A 19,656-nucleotide genomic window follows, 5' to 3' on the forward strand; every position below is an offset into this window, starting at 1 on the left:
GCCTGCGCCGGCGCTGTGGCCCCATCCTGACCCGCTCCCTCGGCGCGCGCCGGCGCCCCGCCCCTCGCGCGTCCCCGCGCGTCCCCGCGCGTCCGGAAGTGAGCGCGCCGGCAAGATGGCGGCTGCGGTGGTCCTGCGGCCTCTTTGCCGACTGTGTCGTGTGGTGCTGTTTCTCTCACAGTTCTATATTCTGTCGGGCGGCGGTGAGTTGAGGGCTGGGGGCTCTCGGACCGCAGGCGGAGGCAGAGTGCGGGAGGAGGGCGCGAGTCGCTGCGGCCGAGTCCGGCGCGGTTTGCCGCCGCCCCTCGGCTAGCTCAGGGACCCGAAGCCGCGAGCCTGGAACTGGGAGGGCCCGGGGGCTCGGCCGGGGGCGTGGAGCTGTGTCCCGGCCCCGCGCTTGGTCCCAGGTGCTCGCAAACCGGGACGAATGTCGACCTCGTTGGGTTTCCCCTTCAGTTCGTGGGCGATCAGGCCTCCAGGTTTGCCCAGGCAGCTGAAGCCTGGAGCGCAGCCGCACCGCCTGAGGTCTCCGTCTCTCCGGTCGCAGGGTCCTTCAGCGAGGAGCCCTCGCAGCCGCTGCCGCAGGCCATCAAGGACCCGGGGCCCACACGGACCTTCACAGCGGTGCCCAGGGCGGCAGGTACCGGGCGTTTTCCGTGCTCGTAAATGTGTGTGTTTATATCTAGTGGTCTTTCCCTTTTTGGTGAACATTTCCTGTAGAATATGAAATCACTTCCCTGGTGGCTCAGATGATAAAGTGTCTACCTGCAATGCAGGAGACCCGGGATCAATCCTTGGGTTGGGAAGATTCCCTGGCGAAGGGAATGGCAACCCACACCAGTATTCTTGCCGGGAGAGTCCCATGGACGGAGCTTGGCGGGCTACAGTCCGTGGGGTCGCGAAAGAGACGGACACGACTGAGCGAGTTTCACTTTCCATGTTTTGAACATTTTATTGATTGCATTTTAGGTTATGTGAACTAAAGACAGATGCACAGACCTTTTCTGTAGACAGTCTCGGTATTTCAATACCTTTCTACATTCCTGCCTGATCTCTTTCCAGTCCCAGGCTCCTCATTCACATCTCTTTTATTTCTAGTATTTTTTCGCCTCACCCATCAAGATTACCTTCAACCAATATTCCTTTCTCTTCAGAAAATTTCTTGTGCCTCTTGAACCCTGATCCTGATGTGGGGTATTAAAAGGCGCCCGCTTAAAAGGGCTGTGTGAAATGGGGCGGGGAGGGGAGAAGAGGGTTGGGGTGCAGCGGAGGGGAGGGTGAGGGTGCGCGAAATTCCAGAGGGACTGGTTGAGACTTGGCTTTAAGTTTGGTGATGCCGCTGGAAGCTGGAGCAAATTACTAACCTTTCAGGCTTCAGAGACATTTTGGTTTTGTGATTCTAAGTGTCCATCCTCCAGCCTCAGTAGTAATAGGAACAAAACAATAAAGGAAAAAGTGATATTTTGCATCAGTTCAATTCAGTCGCTCAGTCATGTCCAACTCTGACCCCATGGACTGAAGCATGCCAGGCTTCCCTGTCCATCACCAACTCCTGGACCTTGCTCAAACTCATGTCCATCGAGTCAGTGATGCCATCCCCTGTTGTCCCCTTCTCCTCCTGCCTTCAATCTTTCCCAGCATCAGGATCTTTTCCAGTGAGTCTGTTCTTCGCATCAGGTGGGCAAAGTATTGGAGTTTGAGCTTCAGCATCAGTCCTTCCCATGAATATTAAGCATTGATTTCTTTTAGGATAGACTGGTTGGATCTCCTTGCACTCCAAGGGACTCTCAAGAGTCTTATCCAGCACCACAGTTCAAAAGCAACAGTTCTTCGGTGCTCAGCTTTCTTTATAGTCCAACTCTCACGTCCATACATGACTACTGGAAAAACCATAGCTTTGGCTAAACGGACCTTTGTTGGCAAAGTAATGTCTCTGCTTTTTGATATGCTGTGTAGGTTGGTCATAGCTTTTCTTCTAAGGAGCAAGCGTCTTTTAATTTCATGGCTGCAGTCACCATCTGTAGTGATTTCGGAGCCCCACAAAATAAAGTCTTTCACTGTTTCCATTGTTTCCCCATCTGTTTGCCATGAAGTGACCCAGATGCCACGACCTTTGTTTTTTGAATGTTGAGTTTTAAGCCAAGTTTTTCACTCTCCTCTTTGACTTTCAACAAGAGGCTCTTTAGTTCCTCTTTGCTTTCTGCCATAAGGGTGGTGTCATCTGCATATCTGAGGTTATTGATATTTCTCCCGGCAATCTTGATTCCAGCTTGTGCTTCATCCAGCCTGGCATTTTGCATGATGTACTCTGATATTTTGCATAATTGCCCACTTAATAGTGACTTTAAGTAGGATCAGTTTTAAATGAGTGTCAGTGTGCTTTGCCGAACGAAACCTTGTTCTCTGTAGTTTCATCCCTGTAGAGTTCCATTACTTCAGTGAACTGAAATTAGCAGCCATATATTATTCCTTCTATTAAAGTCTACTAGAAGACATTAGCATACTTGAGTTTAAAACATAGATTATTTTATAGAAAAAGCACAAGAATTTTTGAGTCTTTCGGACAGTTTTTGAGAGCTTTTCTTCCTTCCTGAGAACAGTGTTTACAATTTTGGTCATCTCTTAACTCGTAGCAATATATTATACTCCTGGGTAGGCTGGCTGGAAAAAAAGGACTGTAACCCACTGAATAAGTTGCTAATATTAAGAACTATTTGTACTTTGGTAGTGTAAAACTGCATATTCCTTGCAGATTGTGCCTTGTGGAAGTACCGTTGTGTAACAATGACAGTATATCTTCTGGGAGTGGTTCCTTGTTCTGCTGATTCTGTTAGACGGTCAGTGGCTTCACTTAAAAATTAGTGAATTCAAGTGAAAAGCACAGTGGATTGGAAACGGAGAGATGTGGATTCTGATTCCAGTTCCACCCGCCCTCTGTGATCTTGAACAAACTTTACCATCTGTAAGCCTTTGTTTTTTCATCTTGTAACACAATAAACTTTTTGCAGTCCTGATTTATTACTGGCACCATATATGTATGTTATGCTCATTATTGTGTTCCTTAACCTTGGAAGATTGCTTTTATCTGTTATTCTAATCCATATTCTAAGAGAATAAGCTTCTCTCTCGCCCCTTGCAGAAAGTACCGATATCCCACCTTATGTGATGAAGTGTCCGAGCAATGGCCTGTGTAGCAGACTTCCTGCAGACTGTATAGATTGCAAGACCAATTTTTCCTGTGTCTATGGGAAGCCTGTCACTTTTGACTGCACAGTCAAACCTTCTGTTACCTGTGTTGTAAGTACTGCAACTTATGAATTCTTAATAAACTCACTGTAAAGCTTGAGTTATAAATAGAGTTTAGATGTGAACAGGGGAAAATTGAGGAAGTACTCTACATTTTAAAAGTAAGATTTGAGGAGTAAAGTCCACTTTATCAGATGAAACTTCTGTCTCCCAGCAAGGTTTGGTGTAAGGATTCAGATAGCAGTTTTCTGACATAAGACTAAACTGAAGTAATTGTCAGACTACTTATAACAAGTAGGGCATAGAACAGGCTCAAGAGCGCCCACTGTTGTGCATCAGCAATGACCCTGTTAGAGTTGTCACACTGCAGCCTGTCTCTAATATTTACAGCTCTCAGAACACCTGCTTCAGAGCCCGGTTCCTGGAGGCAGCCCTACACCTGCTGAGTGTGACCAGGTCAGGGAGATTCACATATGTGCATTCTTGAATGGTTGGACCAGGTAAATTACTGCACACTTCGTTGTAGTCCCAGCATCTGGGTGAGATAGAGAGTAGAAATGAATAACAAAGCAGTGTCTACTCTTGGCCTTGCCAGGACCAGCTCTGAGATTTATTCATCTGTCTCCCGTTTAATCAGGAGATGGACCTAGAGCAGCTTTTCCTAAAGTGTTGTTCTGTGGAGCCCTTGTTGTGGGAGGTGGTCAAGAAAACACAGATTCTAGGTCATGTTCTCTTTAGCGGATTTCCATTGACCCAGTGATTCTCACTTAGACAAGATACCTTTCCCCAGCTGTCCTTTGGAGCCTGGTTTGCAGAGGGCTAGATTAGAAAGTTTCTCCCCTCCCCCCAACCCAGGCTCTTTCTGTTTCTCCTGAAGTCCAGTATCAGGAGAGGGCCTGAGGGAGGCTTCACTCCAAGGGGGCATGAAATTTTATGTGGCCTCAGCATCTGGATGTAGTGTTGGTAAACTTCAGTATTTGTCACTTTCGTGTCTCAGTGTTGCTCTTGAAATCGCTCTGGAAAACTGAGCTAGCTGGTGGGGAGTCTTCATGACCGCCCTTGGATTATCAGTTAGTCTTTGTTGCTTCATCTTAAATAGAATTTTCTCCCTACTCACCTCATAACAAAACCTGTTTGATGGCTTTTGAAATCACATGCTTCGTAAGTTTGGCACATAGTAGGTACCTTGTGGAAAATGAGAAAACCCTGATGGCTGAGGAGAGCTTTTCCCAGAATGAGCCTACTTTGTTTGCCTTAGTGTCTTGGACATTCATCTCTCACAACTGGTTCCTGAGTGAAACTTAGTTTTTAATTTCTTCCTCCTTTAGGTGTTCACAAAAAACAGGTGGTTTCATTTTTCAGAAAATAGCAGAGGACAGGAGAAATGACAAAGGTAGAGAAATGACAAAACTCAGGGAGGGGCTTTTCCTAGCTGATCCTGTCCCTGGTCCATTCTCAACCCTTGGCTGAGACACGCCCTGGAAGCACTCTTTCCCTCCTCACACCTCAAGTGCTTTCATCTCACCTGCTTCGTGACTAGCCAGTCAACACTAATCCTGTGCAGTAGCAGGTGCCCAGCCCCCAGAGGTGGCTTTTGAAGGTAATCTCAAGAGCATCTGGTGGTCTGTTTCTTCTCAGAAACGAAGAGCATTCAAACAATTGGCTGTCAGGAGCTGTGGGTCCCAGGAGTGCTGTGGCTGTGATTTGGGGCCGGCCCCGTGTTCTTCCCTTGGTGTTTAAGATCATTGCAGATGTATACGCAAGCATTCTTCCTCTCACCTGTTGCATTCACCCCCTTCCCTCCCCTTACCTTATGTTGAACTTCAGATTAATAGAAGGAAATAAACTCTTCTCATCCTTCTAATGTGCACTTATATGGACTCAAGCCAAGGGAATCTCACCTGGATAACACTAGTCAAAGAAATTGTTTTATAATATACATAAATAGAAGTAAGTGCAGAAATCCAGCTGTAATGGAAACTGCCAGGCCAGCTGACATCAGCTGGAGATGTGTTTGACAGAAATGGTTTTTGTTTCTGTTACTTGGAGGAGAGCTCAGTCTGCTAGTGTAAGTGAGGCAAGTTTAATTCCTTTAGGTAGGTTCTGTATTCTCAATAATGACAATTGTGTCACAGAGGGAAAGGTATTTACCACATATGAGCTCTTGTTGGGGTCTGTACTTTTTTGTGGTGTGAAAGTGGATTTAGTGAATGCTAGGGTGCCCAGGTGCCCATGGGAAAAAAGTAGAATCCCTGTTTTGTCCAAAGTAAATTCCAGATAGATGCCAGACTTTGTGTGAGAAGATGAAACCTCAAAGTACCAGAGAAAGTGTGAGAGTTTTGTTATCATCTCAAAGTGGGGAATATTTTTCTAAGTATGAAATAAAGTTTAGAAGTTATACAAGGAAGAATCTATACATTTGACTACTAAAGATGAGAGGTTTCTGCATGACCTTAAAAAGCATAAAGGCCAGAGATAAATGACAAACAATGAAAAAGTTTTTTGAACACATGTGGCAAGTAATATACTAATACCCATAATGTATCAATACATCCAAAAAGCCAATGAGAAAAAGATGACATTCCAGTAGAAAAAGGGTGCTAGAGCATGAGCACATGGTTCATAGCAAAGGAAATACAGGTGGACTTTCAACTTGTATTTGAAAGGTGCTTAATTTTCTCGTAGTTTAATACAAATTAATGCATTTTTTTAACCTGTCAAGTTGGCAAAACAGTCAGAGTTTGATAACACTTTTCTTGAAGGTGTAAGAGACAAACATTGCTGTGTCTTGTCAGTAGATGGGTGGATTAGTCAGCCTGTGGTAGACAGTTTGTCTCATCTCTGAAAGCTGCAGACTTCCCTGGTGCCTCAGAAGGTAAAGCATCTGCCTGCAATGTGGGAGATACGGGTTCTATCCCTGAGTCAGGAAGATCCCCTGGAGAAGGAAATGACAACCCCCTCCAGTACTCTTGCCTTGAAAATTCCATGGACGGAGGAGCCTGATAAGCTACAGTCCATGGGGTTGCAAAGAGTTGGACACGACTGAGTGACCTCACTTTCTTTCTTTCTGAAACGTACAGATGCATGTAAGCTTTGACCTGGCAGTTCCATATCTAGGAATTCATCTAACAGGTGTTACTTATTGCACATTGATACACATAAGTATGCCTAAGAATATTCTTAGCTGCATTGTTCACCCAGCAAGGTTGGAAGCAAGCTGAATGTCCAAGAAAGAGCAGTTCACTTTGCAGCTCACTGTGTAGTGAAATAAATACATTGCAGCTGTTGAGAAGAACTAGGCAGCTCCAGAGATGTTTACTGATACCTCAGAATTAAGTGAAAGTAATTATCAGTGGGAACATTAAATTAGAAAAAGAAGAAGCGTATCTGACATAAGCATGCCCATGCATAGAACAGACTCCCTGGAAGACCAGCATGGATGAGCTGTGCTCAGTGCTGAGGGCCTGGCAGGGCCAGCCATATCTTTATTCTCCTCTTGTCTCCCAGAGTTTATACCATGTACACTGTCTGCCCAGTGTTGAAAAAAAAAACAGGTTGATAAGAAACATGTGTTACAGATGCATCACTAGAAATATGCAGACATTTACAATAATAATGCTTAAATCAAGCAGTGCCTTACACTCATGAATACTGCCCTTATAAGTGGTTTTTGCATAATAAAAAAATTAGTAAATATGATACTTCCTGAGGTGATTGTGTTACCATTTAAATACAGTTTTGAAAAGTATGTTTTATAGCATAATATCAAGTGGTGGTGAAAGGGTACAAAATGTTTTCAGTATAATTCCATGTATGTAAAACTGTATCACAGGAAGCAAAAATGAAAGAAGGTTAGACAGTGCTTCTCTCTGGAGAAGTTACCAGTTTTCCTATAATTTCCAAATGTGCAACATATAAGCACATGGGGTGCTCTTACAGGCAGAAAACAAATTTAAAGTTGAAATGGAAAACTCATTTCGAGGCTCAGGGCCACAGTAGCACTGGCTGAACCTCTCCAAGAGGTTCTTTCTAAGTTGGGGATGGTCTTCTGCGGGTGCCTCTGGGTGGGTCCTGTTGGGTACTCGTGGGAGTGTAACAGCAATGACTGCCCTGGGTCTCAGGACCTCAGGGACTCCTGGGAAGAGTTGAGACCCAGTAGGCAGGCTGTTCCTCCAGGAGCGTCCAGCTGGGCCTGGACTCCCACGTACTGCACAGTACTTTGAGGAGAGGGACTCATCTGCCCTGTCAGCTCTCTTGTGTCTCTGGGGCTTCATAAAGTGCCTTTGCCTTTCTTCTGTGTTATGTAAGTATGCGTGTGTGTTATTAAAAATTTAGCCAAAGTAACAGTGATGAAGGAATCTTATCCTGATAACCTTTGATAGTTTGATGTGCGTTTATCTAGGTATTTTTTCTTAGGTATATATTTTGGGCTGTATACTTATGATCCTAGATCATGGCATACCCATTTGTTTTGCATACATATTGGCTTGGTACCTGTTTGTCCGCCACTTCCTCCTAGGTCTTAAATAGAAGTGTTTTTGACACTTGTACCTTGTAACTATGTAGTTTTATTGACATATTGACAAGCTGGGTTATGATTGAATAGCTGTGTCCTTTGTAGGATCCAGACTTCAAATCCCAGAAGAGTTTCGTCCTCAACATGACCTGCAGGTTCTGCTGGCAGCTCCCAGAGGCTGACTACGAGTGCGTCAGCTCCAGCAACTGCAGGGCGGTGTCCTGCCCTCGGCAGCGCTATGCAACCAACTGCACTGTGCGGGACCACATCCACTGCCTGGGTGAGTCGGCTGAGGGAGGCTTCTGGGCAGAGTGCTCTTCTTCAGGCGTACTTGCAGAACCATCGCAGAAGTTTGAGAATTAGGTTTCAATTGTGTAGTCAAAAATGTTTACCAGCACCTTTTAGTTATGCCAGTTCTGTTATCTTTTAAAACGTAGTATTTCATAAAATAAAAATGTATAAGGTGTAGAGCATAATGTGTGATTGAGTCTCCCCCAGGTTAACAGCCAAAACATCTGATGCCATCGAAACTGCCAGAGTGTTTCCTGCCCCTTCTTTAGGGGTGGCACCCCTTTGAGGTTTCTTATGATCCCAATCCCTTCCTTTAAGTTTTTTATGGTTGTCCCGAAGGCAATGGTAACCCACTCCAGTACTGTTGCCTGGAAAATCCTATGGACAGAGGAGCCTGGTAGACTGCAGTCCATGGGGTCGCCAAGAGTCGGATACGACTGAGCAACTTCCCTTTCACTTTTCACTTTCATGCACTGGAGAAGGAAATGGCAACTCACTCCAGTGTTCTTGCCTGGAGAATCCCAGGGACGGGGGAGCCTGGTGGGCTGCCGTCTATGGGGTCACACAGAGTTGGACATGACTGAAGTGAGTTAGCAGCAGCAGCAGCAGCATGTATGTGCTAGAATACAGTATGGTATATTATTCAGTAAATGTGTGAAGTAGTAGCAGGCTGCTTATGGTCTCCTGGGACTTGTTTCTTTTCATCATTATGGCTCTAAGATTCTTCAGCTTGTCCTCTTCTTTTTTCACTTCTTTATAATAACCTGTTGTAAGATTGTATCATAGTTTATCTGCTCTCTGATGTATTTGGACTGTTTACCTTTTTTTTTTTTTTTTGTACAAACCGTGCTGCTCTTCAAGCTTCTGTGTCTCTTCTCACACGTGTACAGGGGAGTGTCTGGCATGCACTCTCTGGCATGTGTTCTTTTCCATATGATTGTGTTTGTTCACACTCCTGCCAATGGTGCACAGCTGCTGGTGAGGATCCACATCCTCTCCGATACTCGTCCCTAAGTTTTGTTTTTTCTTATAGACTTCTATGACTTCTTTTATATTTTGGATAGTAACCTTTGATGGCCTTAAAATCCTCTCCTGAATTTTAACTTTTTCCCCCACTTTCTTTTGGTCTCTTTTGAACACAACTTTAAAATTTTAGTTAGTTGGTTTTTCATCTTTCATAGTTAGCCCTTTTTTGTTGCAAAAAGCCTTTCCCTGCTCCAGATTCACAGAGATAATTTTCTGCACTTTCTTTTAAAAGTTGTAACTGTGGCTTTTCACAGTTAGGTCTTTAGTTTCCCAGGATTGGTTTGGTGTATGGTGTGAGGTGGAGTCAGACTCACTTTCTCCAGTTTGAACAGCTAGATGTCCCAGGACTTCCGGACCATCTGTGCCCTGTGTCCATGGGATGTGTCGGTCCTGTGTGGCCTCCTCTCCTCCTGGTGCCTGGTCATCCACACCTTGACATCACGTGGGGTAGTTCACCTTCTTCAAGCTGTGGTCCTCATGAACCTGTGCTCCTCACAAGCCTGTGCTCGTGGAAAGTTAGGGCTTTCTGTTTAGCATTCAAGGTAGTGAACACTTATTTTTGTGAAGAGAGTTGTCTTTTTAGGTTATACATCATAAGACCACCACCTATAACTTAGTCTCTTGCCAGAGTATTTTTATACCCATGTTTCATTGTGGAGTGTTTCCCTTTCTTAGGTAACCGCACTTTTCTGAAGATGGTCTACTGCAACTGGACCGGGGGATACAAGTGGTCCACAGCCCTGGCTCTGAGGTAAGCGCTGTTGCCGGTGAGCAGAGACACCACTGGGCGTTTGCTGTGGCTGCTGGGCTCTTCTGTGCTCCTCTTTTGCTCCCTCAGGCCCTGCCACGGGCTGGCTAAACCATGGGGACTGTGCTACTGGGGGCCGTTGAGGTGTCCAGACTGCTGTCTTTGTGGAACTTAGTGGCCTGTTGCTGGCTTTCCTCCCAAGATGCCTGCACGTTCTGGAGGTGACTCGAGTCAATATCGGAGCTCATTAGAACCAGTCAGTCTTCCCACTCAGAGCGTACTGTGAGTCAGTGAAGTGCTGCCTACTATTTAAAGTAGCTAGGCTTATGACTGTCTTTAATTTTCAGCAGTTTTCTTTTAAATCATAAAAAAAAATACAGGCTCAGTATTGAAAACTAGAAAAAACAAAAATGACAAAAGATAAATGTTGAAAATCACCTGTAATTCCACTATTCAAGCATAATTATAGACTTAATTTTTACTTAAAAATATACTTATATTTGTTAAACTTTTCAGCAGTTTGAAAAGGAAATTGTAGCAGTTCTCCCCACCCCCACCAGAGGGAGGGGCAGGTGGGCTGCTGGCTAAATGGTCCCTGATTCAGAAGTTGTGCAGCCACTGTTGGAGGTTTACGTTGAGAGCCCAGGGACTGTATGGTGGGATGTAGGCAGGGCTTCTCAGCCTTGTCGTTGTGAATGTTTAGGTCAAGAATTCTTGGTTGTAGGGCATCCTGTGTAGAGAAGGGTGTGTAGCATCCTCTCTGGACTCCATTTATTGGGTGTTGTTTACAAAGTCTCCCTACCCCAGTGGTGACAGTCAGTAGCGCCTCTAGGTATTGCCTCTGTCTGGGGACCACTGCTTGAGGGTCTGGCTAGGAAAGTGGAGGGTCCTGTCTGGCAGGAAGGCTCCCCTGGAAAATGAAAAGAGGGGGCCACGACAGAAAGTCAGACACAGCAAAGGTGAGATTGCCCAGCATCTTTGACACAGTAGTTCACGTTGAAAATAACACCTGACTTTCTGCTTTCCAACAAACTTTTTATTTTGGATTCATTTTAGATTTACAGAAAAGTAAAAGCAAAGCTAGAGCATTCTGTACACCCCTCAACCAGTCTCCCCTCATTGTGAACATCTTAAATTACTATGACATGTTTCACAGCTGGCTTTTAAACAGTAAGAATAGAGTTCTTCTCTGGGCTCAACATGGTTTCTTGCCGAATATTGAATGTGATGATGCCTGGCAGTTGCTTCATGGTTCTCAGGTTGGGGTGGGAAGGAAAGGGTGTGATGAACTGGGGCTGTGTACATGGTGATAATTATTGGGGCTGGGTTGTGGGCTTCCCAGGTGACTCAGTGGTAAAGAAACCACCTGCCAATGCAGGAGATATGGGCTTGATCCCTGGGTTGGGAAGATTCCCTGGAGAAGGAAATGGCAACCCACTCCAGTATTCTTGCCTGGAGAATCCCATGGACAGAGGAGCCTGGTGGGCTACAGTCTGTGGGGTCGCAAAGTGTCAGACACGACTGAGCGACTAAAAACAATAAACATGGGTGCTGTTGGCTTTCTTTTAACTTGTATATGTTTTAGAATTTTCCATAATAAAAATTTTAAAAGAAAAGCAATGAGAATTTGTCTGAATATTGTTAGATGTTAGAATTTGAAGGAACCTTACAAGTCATTTTTTCCTAACACAGAGCTTTTTTACATGGGTTGACTGACACAGGTCAAGACTGGATGAGGTGGCCAGCTGGCTGGCTGCCTTGAGATGCTCCTGCAGCCTCCACATTGCTGATCTGTCTGTTAGACTAGCCCTGCTTTGCCCTCCCAGATGCACTGTTTTTTTTGCTACTTAAAAAAGTAGCAACCTAGATTTTCTTCAAAAGAGAAGGATTAGATTTCATTACAGCTTATGTGTGTTCATTGTTGACATGTGAGCAGTCTTCTTGCCTGTGATTGTTTGGTGGTGTGCATTTGTGAGATGATCGCTGTGTCCTCATCCAGGGTCTGCTGATCTGAGGCCCTTTCACACATGTGAGTCAGCACGGTTAACTGAGCCCCAGCTGGTGCAGTTGGGGGGCTGTTGATGCATTGCAGGCCTGTTTGCTGTTGCAGCATCACCCTCGGTGGGTTTGGAGCAGATCGCTTCTACCTGGGCCAGTGGCGAGAAGGCCTCGGCAAGCTCTTCAGCTTCGGGGGCCTGGGAATATGGACGCTGATCGATGTCCTGCTCATTGGAGTTGGCTACGTGGGACCAGCGGACGGCTCTTTGTACATTTAGCTGCAGTTACATGCTTCAGAGAGGAGCGGAGCTTAGCAAATGTGCTTTGCCTGTGGGAATCCACGTGGTTTGAGGGACTTGTATGTATGTTTAATGTACAGCATCTGTACTTTGCCTGCCTTGATGAAGGTAAAATAAAAAACGGTGAACCATGCTTATATGGAATTTGGTTTTCTTTGCCTGCAATCTTTTTTTTTTCTGTGAAAAAATTTAAACTGGAAGAACGACCTGTGCAACTGAAAATCTGTTTAGTTCCTAGACTTGAGTTTTATATTACTTACTTCAGAGTGTATCATTTGTATCTCCAACTTGAATGTCATCTGCCATAAAAAACATTTGAGCTATAATTGCAGAGAGTGGAAAATCTTTTCATTCTTCAGCTAAATTAAGTTATTTATCTAAACTTCAGTCATCTCTTGAGTTTTACAGTGTAATAATGTCTGTGTAGTATGGTCTTTCTGTATGATTGTTTGAAATAAATGCAGAAATTTTGTGTCTGGTTCCTGTGATAGCAATTTTGTTAGTAATACAAAAGGTTGCAAGAGTACTGGAAAATAAATAAAACTACAAGTTACTTTAAAATTTTTGCAGGCTTCTGTTATGTTTTTTATTTTTATTAAAAATTTTTATTTTTACTTTGTTTTGCTTTACAATACTGTATTGGTTTTGCCATACATTGACATGAATCCGCCACGGCTGTGTTATGTTTTTTATATTAAAACATAATCTTGAATAATCATAGCAACTTTCTTTTATTATTAAGAAGTGAAATGTTTTTTTTTTCAGGGTATTAGTCCATTCTAATAGATTTATTCATAATTGGCTGGTTCATTAACACACAGTGGAAATGTTTAAAAATGTGTCAGCATGATAAATGCTTTTGAGTCTTTATAAGATCTGTTGTAGACCCTTTCTTGGAAAGAAAAACATTTATTAATCCAAAAACTCTTTTTTGCAAAAACATTTTTAGTTAACGTCTTAAAATTCAAGTATAGTCAATATACAGTGTTTCAAGTGTACAGCAGAGTGATTCAGTTATGTATGTTGTTGAGTCACTAAGTTGATTCTGTCTCTTCGCGACCCCCAGACTGTAGCCCACCAGGCTTCTCTGTTCATGGAATTTTCCAGACAAGGATACTATAGGGAGTTGCCACTTCCTTATAGTTGTGTATGTGTGTGTATATGTGCATTTTTTCAGATTCTTTTCCATTATAGGTTATTAAAATTACTGACTGTCATTCCTGTGCTATACAGTAGGACCTTTTTGGTTATCTGTTTTCTATAAAGTACCGTGTGTATGTTAATCCCCAATTCCCAGTTTATCTATCCCAGCCTTTCTGCTCTGGTAACCATAAATTTCTTTTCTGTGTCTGCAAGTCTGTTTCTGTTTTGTAAATAAGTTCATTTGTATAATTTTTATGATTCCACATACAAGTGATATATGGTATTTGTCTTACTCTGTCTGACTTGCTTCACTTAGTGTGATCATCTCTAGGTTCATCCATGTTGCTTCAAATGGCATTATTTCATTCTTTTCTATGGCTGAGTAACTATTTGTTGTTCAGTTGCTCCACTGTTTGACTCTGCAGCCCCATGGACTGCAGCACGCCAGGCTTCCCTGTCCTTCAGCATCTCCTGGAGCTTGCTCAAACTCATGTCTGTTGAGTTAGTGATGCCATCCAACCATCACATCCACTGTCGTCCCCTTCTTCTGCCTTTAGTCTTACCCAGCATCAAGGTTTTTTCCGATGAGTCAACTCTTTGTATCAGGTGGCCAAAGGATTGGAGCTACAGCTTCAGCATCAGTCCTTCCAGTGAAGGACTGAGTAATTTTCTGTTGTATATATGTACCACATCTTTATCCATTCCTCTGTGGATGGACATTTAGGTTGCTTCCACACCTTGGCTGTTGTAAATAGTGCTGCTATGAACATTAGGGTGTTTGTATCTTTCCAAGTTAAGAATTTTCATCTTTTCTGGATATATGCCAGAGAAGTAAGTTTGCTGAATCATAGGGTAGTCCTACTTTTGGTTTTTGAAGGAGTGTCCATACTTTTCTCCATAGTGGCTGAACCAATTTACATTTCTGTCAAGAGTGTGGAAGGGTTCCTTTTTCTCCACACCTTCTTCAGCCTTTATTGTTGATAACTTAGACTTTTTGGTAATAGCCATTTTGACTTGTGTGAGGTGATACCTCATGATAGTTTTCATTTGCATTTCTATAATAATTAATGATGTGACAGTCTTTTTATATGCCTGTTGGCCATCTGTATGTCTTCCTTGGAGAAATGTCTATTTAGAACGTCTGCTCATTATTTGATTGATTTTTTTTTTTTTTTTGAGCTATACCAGCTGTTTGTATATTTTGGGGATTAAGCCTTGTTGGTTGCCTCTTTTGCAAATATTTTCTCCTAGTTTGTATGTTGTCTTTTTGTTTTGCTTGTGGTTTCCTTTCCTGTGCAAAAGCTTTTTAGTTCAGTTAGGTCTTTTTGTTTGTTTTTGCTTTGCTTCTGTTAGACTCTAGAAGTAATTCCAAAAAAATGTTGCTGCAATTTTTGTCCAAGAGTGTTCTGCTTATGTTTTCCTCTAGGAATTTCATAGTATCTGATCTTTAATCCATTTTGAGTTTATTTTATATATAGTGTTAGAGAATATTATAGTTTCATTCTTTTACATGTAGCTGTCCAGTTTCCCCGGGACCACTTACTGAAGAGACTCTTTTCTTCTCTTGTATGTTTTTGCCTCCTGTGTCATAAATTAATTGACCCATTGAACTTTATGTCTGCTTTTGTGTCAGTACCATACTGTTTTAATAACTGTAGCTTTTAGTATAGTCTGAAGCCAGGGAGTATCCTCTAGCTCCATTCTTCTTTCTCAAGATTGTTTTGGCTACTTGTTCAAGTTCTGTGAAAAATGCCATTGGTATTTTTGTTAGGGATTGCATTGAATCAACAGACTGCCTTGGGTAGTATAGTCATTTTGACATTATTGATTCTTCCAGTCTAAGAATGTGGCATATCTTTTCATTTGTGTTTGTGGTTTTTAGTTTCTTTCATCAGCATCTTACAGTCCTTGGAGTTAGGGCATTCTGCCTCCTTAGGTAGGTTTATTTCAGTGTTTTTTGTTTGTTTTTTTTTTGATGCAGTGGTAAATGGAATTGTTTCCTTAATATCTCTCTGACATTTCACTGATAGTGTATAGAGATGCAAGAGATTTTTGTATGTTAATTTTGTATCTTTCAAATTTACCAAATTCATTGATGAGCCCTAGTAGTTTTATGGTAGTGCCTTTAGAATTTTCTGCTTATAGTATCACATCTACAGACAGTGAGTTTTACTTCTTTTCCAGTTTGGAAGTAGAAGTGAAGTTGCTCAGTCGTGTCCTACTCTTTGCAACCCCATGGACTGTATAGTCCGCCATGCTCCTCCGTCCATGGAATTTTCCAGGCAAGAATACTGGAGTGGATTGCAGTTTCCTTTTCTAGGGCATCTTCCTGACCCAGGGATCAAACCCAGGTCTCCTTCATTGCAGGCAGACGCTTTACCATCTGAGCCACCTGGGAAGCCCTTATTATTTCTTTTTTTTTTTTTTCTCTGACTACTGTGACAAGAACTTCCAAAACTGTTGAATAAAAGTGGTAAGAGAGGGCATCTTTATCTTGTTCCTGATCTTGGAGACAATGCTTTCAGCTTTTCACTGTTAAGTATGATGTTGGCTCTGGGCTTGTTATGTATGGCCTTTATTATGTTGAGGTAGGTTCCCTCTATAGCCACTTTCTGGAGAGTTATTAGATTTTAGATTTTATCAAACGCTTTTCTGCATCTAGTGTGAAAATCATATGTTTTTTCCTGCAGTCTCTTAGTATGGTGCATCACATTGACTGATTTGTGGATATTAAAAAATCCTTGCGTCCCTAGGATGAATCCCACTTGATCATGCATGGTGTAGGGTCCTTTTACTGTACTGTTGGATTCAGTTTGCCACTGTTTTGCTGAGGATTTTTGCTTCTTTGGTCATCAGTGATAATTGGCCTTTAATTTTCTATTTTCTGTGATATCTCTGGTTTTGGGATCAGGGTGTTGCTGGCCTCATAAGAGTTTTGGAGTGTTCCTTTCCAGTTTTTGGAAAGAGTTTCAGAAGGATAAGTATTATTTCTTCTGTAAATGTTAGATAGACTCCACCTGTGAAGCCGTTTGGTCCTGGGCTTTGGTTTATTGGAAGTTTTTAAATCACAGATTCAATTTGATTACTTATGCTTGATCTGTCTATATTTTCTGTTTCTTTCTGGTTCTGTTTTGGAAGGTTGTGTTTTCCTAAGAATTTGTCCATTTCTTCCAGGTTGTCCATTTTTTTGGCATATAGTTGTATGTAATAGTCTCATTGATTCTTTGTATTTCTCTGGTGTCAGTTGTAGTTTTCTCCTTTTTCACTTTTGATTTTATTGATTGGGGCCCCTTACCTCATTTCTTTATGAGTCAAGCTAAAGGTTCGTCAATCTTGTTTATCTTTTCAAAGAACCAGCGTTTAGTTTTGTTGATCTTTTCTATTTTTTAAAATTTGTATTTCACTTATTTATGCTCTGATCTTTATGATTTCTTTTCTTCTACTAAGTTTGTTGTGTTTTTTTTTTGTCTGTTTGTTTTGTTTTTTTGCATTTTCTCTTATTGCTTTAGGTGTAAGTTTAGGTTGTTTATTTGAGATTTTTCTTGTTTGCTGAGGTAAGCTTGTATTGCTGTGTACTCTGTTAGAAATGCTTTTGTTGCATCCCACAGATTTTGGATTGTTGTGGTTTTGTTTTCACTTGTCTCTAGGTATTTTTGATTTCCTGTTAGATTTCTTCAGTGATCCATTGGTTGTTTAGTAGCATATTGTTTGGTCTCCACTTGTGTTTGTGGGTTTTTCCTGGTAGTTGAGTTCAAGCCTCGTGGCATTGTGGTCAGAAAATATGCTTGATATTCAATTTTCTTGAATTTATTGAGGCTTGCTTTGTGACGCAGCATGTGGTCAGTCGTGGAGGGTGTTCTGAGTGCACTTGAAAAGAATGTGTATTCTGCTGCTTTTGGGTGGAATTTTTAATTAAGTCCATCTCACCTAATGTGTCATTTAAAGCCTGTGTTTCCTTAACTGATTTTCTCTCTGGATGACCTGTCCATTGATGTAAGTAGGGTGTTAAAGTTTCCCACGATTTCTATGTTACTGTTGATTTTTTCTGTCATTGCTGTTAGCGTTTGCCTTATATGTTGAGGTGCGACTGTGTTGGTTGGATCTGTATATGCAGTCATTAATCATTGTCTTAGACTGATCCCTTGATCATTATGTAGTGTCCTTCTTTGTCCCTTGTGGCAGTCTTTATTTTAAATCCTGTTTTATGTGATAAAGACTCTTAGCTATTTCTTGATTTCCATTTGCATGGAATATCTTTTCCCGTCTACTCACTTTCAGTCTTTATGTGTCCCTAAGTCTGAAGTGGGTGTCCTGCAGACAGCATGTACACAGGTCTTGTTTCTGTATCCATTCAGTCTGTTTCTTTTGGTTGGAGCATTTAATTCCTTTATATTTTGGGTTATTATTGATATGTATGTTTTTATTTCCATTTTATTAATTGTTTCATGTTTGTTTTTGTAGGTCTTTTTGGGTTTTAATAACTTTCTTTAAAAACATTTACAGGCTTTTTTGCATTTTTCTCTTTAAATTGGGTTCATTTTAGTTTAGTCGCTCAGTTGTGTCCGACTCTTTGTGACCCCATGAACTGCACGCCAGCCTCCCTGTCCATCACCAACTCCTCAAGTTCACTCAAACTCATGTCCATCAAGTCGGTGATGCCATCCAGGCATCTCATCTTCTGTCATCCCCTTCTCCCCCTGCCCCCAATCCCTCCCAGCATCAGGGTCTTTTCCAATGAGTCAACTTGAAGTGGCCAAAGTATTAGAGTTTCAGCTTAAGCATCATTCCTTCCAGTGAATACCCAGGACTGATCTCCTTTAGGATGGACTGATTGGATCTCCCTGCAGTCCAAGGGACTCTCAAGAGTCTTCTCCAACACCACAGTTCAAAAGCATCAATTCTTCGGCACTCAGCTTTCTTCACAGTCCAACTCTCACATCGATACATGACCACAGGAAAAACCATAGCCTTGACTAGATGGACCTTTGTTGGCAAGGTAATATCTCTGCTTTTCAATATGCTATCTAGGTTGGTCATAACTTTCCTTCCAAGGAGTAAGCGTCTTTTAATTTCATGGCTGCGGTCACCATCTGCAGTGATTTTGGAGCCCCCCAAAATAAAGTCTGACACTATTTCCACTGTTTCCCCATCTATTTCCCATGAAGTGATGGGACCAGATGCCATGATCTTAGTTTTCTGAATGTTGAGCTTTAAATTGGGTATGTGTTTCTATTTTCCTGATATAATAGTATTTATTTACATCAGTTTCCCATCAACACACAAGTCATTTAACGATATTTATGTTGACCATTTCCATTGGTTGACAGGAGGCTCTTCCACTAAAGACTCCTGTGATTTCCACCGAACCATTTTTCTTCCCAGACTTAGTTTATTTTCAGCCTGAAGAATCACCTCTTTGGCCTCCCTGAAGTTGCTCTTCTAGTGTCTTAACATCTGGTTCGGCTTTGACCATACTCAGCTTTTCATATGTAATCTGTTCTGTATGCTTTTCTAAATTTAAAAAAATGATAATTTAATTTTTTTGGCTGTGCCATGTCCTCATTTTTGCACGGGCTTTTCTCTCATTGCAGAGAGCAGGGGCTAGTGCAGTGGCTTCTCTTATTGCAGAGCACAGGTTGTAGGGCTCTTGGGTTTAAGTAGTTGTGGCTCCCGGGCTCTAGAGCACAGGCTCAGTGATTATGGTGATGGGCTAAGTTGTCCCACGTCATGTGGGATCCTCCAAGATGAGGAATTGAACCCATGTCCACTACATTGGCAGGTGACTCTTCACCACTGAGTCACTAGGGAAGCCCTGTATACTTTCTGTATGCTTCATTTTTAGGGATTTGTGGAAGAACATCAAGAATCTGTGAATGGTATTTTTAGCCTCTCATGTAGACTCTCACATACAGCCAGTTCCACAAGGCCAGTGATCTTTAGCAAGCCCACCATGACAGCAGAGTGTTGCTTTTTAAACATCTGTGTCAATAGCCAGATGTAATTAACCAGGTTATCAGATATTTAGCTATAAAATATTTTTGAGAATATCTCCATAAACCTCAGGTGACAAAAACGTGTTTCTTTGTCAGAATAAATTAAAGTTTACCTGAAAGGGTCACTGAATCATTTGGTGCTATAACACCTTTTCGTGGTGGTGGGTTAGTTGCTTAGTCATGTCCAACTCTGCCTGCCAGGCTCCTCTGTCCATGGGATTTCCCAGGCAAGAATACTGGAGTGGGTTGCCATTTCCTCCTCCAGGGGATATTCCTGACCTAGTGATCGAACCCACTCTGCTGCATTGCAGGTGGATTCTTTACCACTGAAACCACCAGGGAAGGTCCTACTTGCCCTTTAGGAACCAGGAGTTGTGTATGGGCAGGTGTGTGTTG

The 19,656-nt window shown here is 42.4% G+C and overlaps 1 protein-coding gene and 1 pseudogene across 2 annotated transcripts; one reads left to right on the forward strand and one right to left on the reverse strand.

The window, feature by feature from the left end:
* Positions 82-12,685, forward strand: TM2D3 (TM2 domain containing 3). Of its 2 annotated transcripts, XM_018066496.1 has the most exons (6): positions 82-203; positions 548-640; positions 3,140-3,297; positions 7,868-8,042; positions 9,755-9,830; positions 11,938-12,685. In XM_018066496.1, the coding sequence occupies exons 1-6, from the start codon at positions 116-118 to the stop codon at positions 12,101-12,103; spliced, it is 756 nt and encodes a 251-aa protein (XP_017921985.1). In that variant the 5' UTR covers positions 82-115; the 3' UTR covers positions 12,104-12,685. The 2 variants fall into 2 exon arrangements, with proteins under 2 accessions (XP_017921985.1, XP_017921986.1); XM_018066497.1 differs by lacking the exon at positions 548-640.
* On the reverse strand, positions 18,566-19,219 carry LOC102184381 (annotated as a pseudogene).

Source organism: Capra hircus, chromosome 21 (assembly GCF_001704415.2).
Source record: "Capra hircus breed San Clemente chromosome 21, ASM170441v1, whole genome shotgun sequence".
NCBI classification, from domain to species: domain Eukaryota; kingdom Metazoa; phylum Chordata; class Mammalia; order Artiodactyla; family Bovidae; genus Capra; species Capra hircus.

What these genes read in the sequence shown, in the direction of transcription:
- TM2D3 (XM_018066496.1), top strand. Translation starts at nt 116, where the DNA reads ATGGCGGCTGCGGTGGTCCTGCGGCCTCTTTGCCGACTGTGTCGTGTG. An exon ending in AGCGGTGCCCAGGGCGGCAG is followed by an intron (nt 641 to 3,139) that starts GTACCGGGCGTT and finishes CGCCCCTTGCAG; the next exon opens with AAAGTACCGATATCCCACCT. An exon ending in GGACCACATCCACTGCCTGG is followed by an intron (nt 8,043 to 9,754) that starts GTGAGTCGGCTG and finishes TCCCTTTCTTAG; the next exon opens with GTAACCGCACTTTTCTGAAG.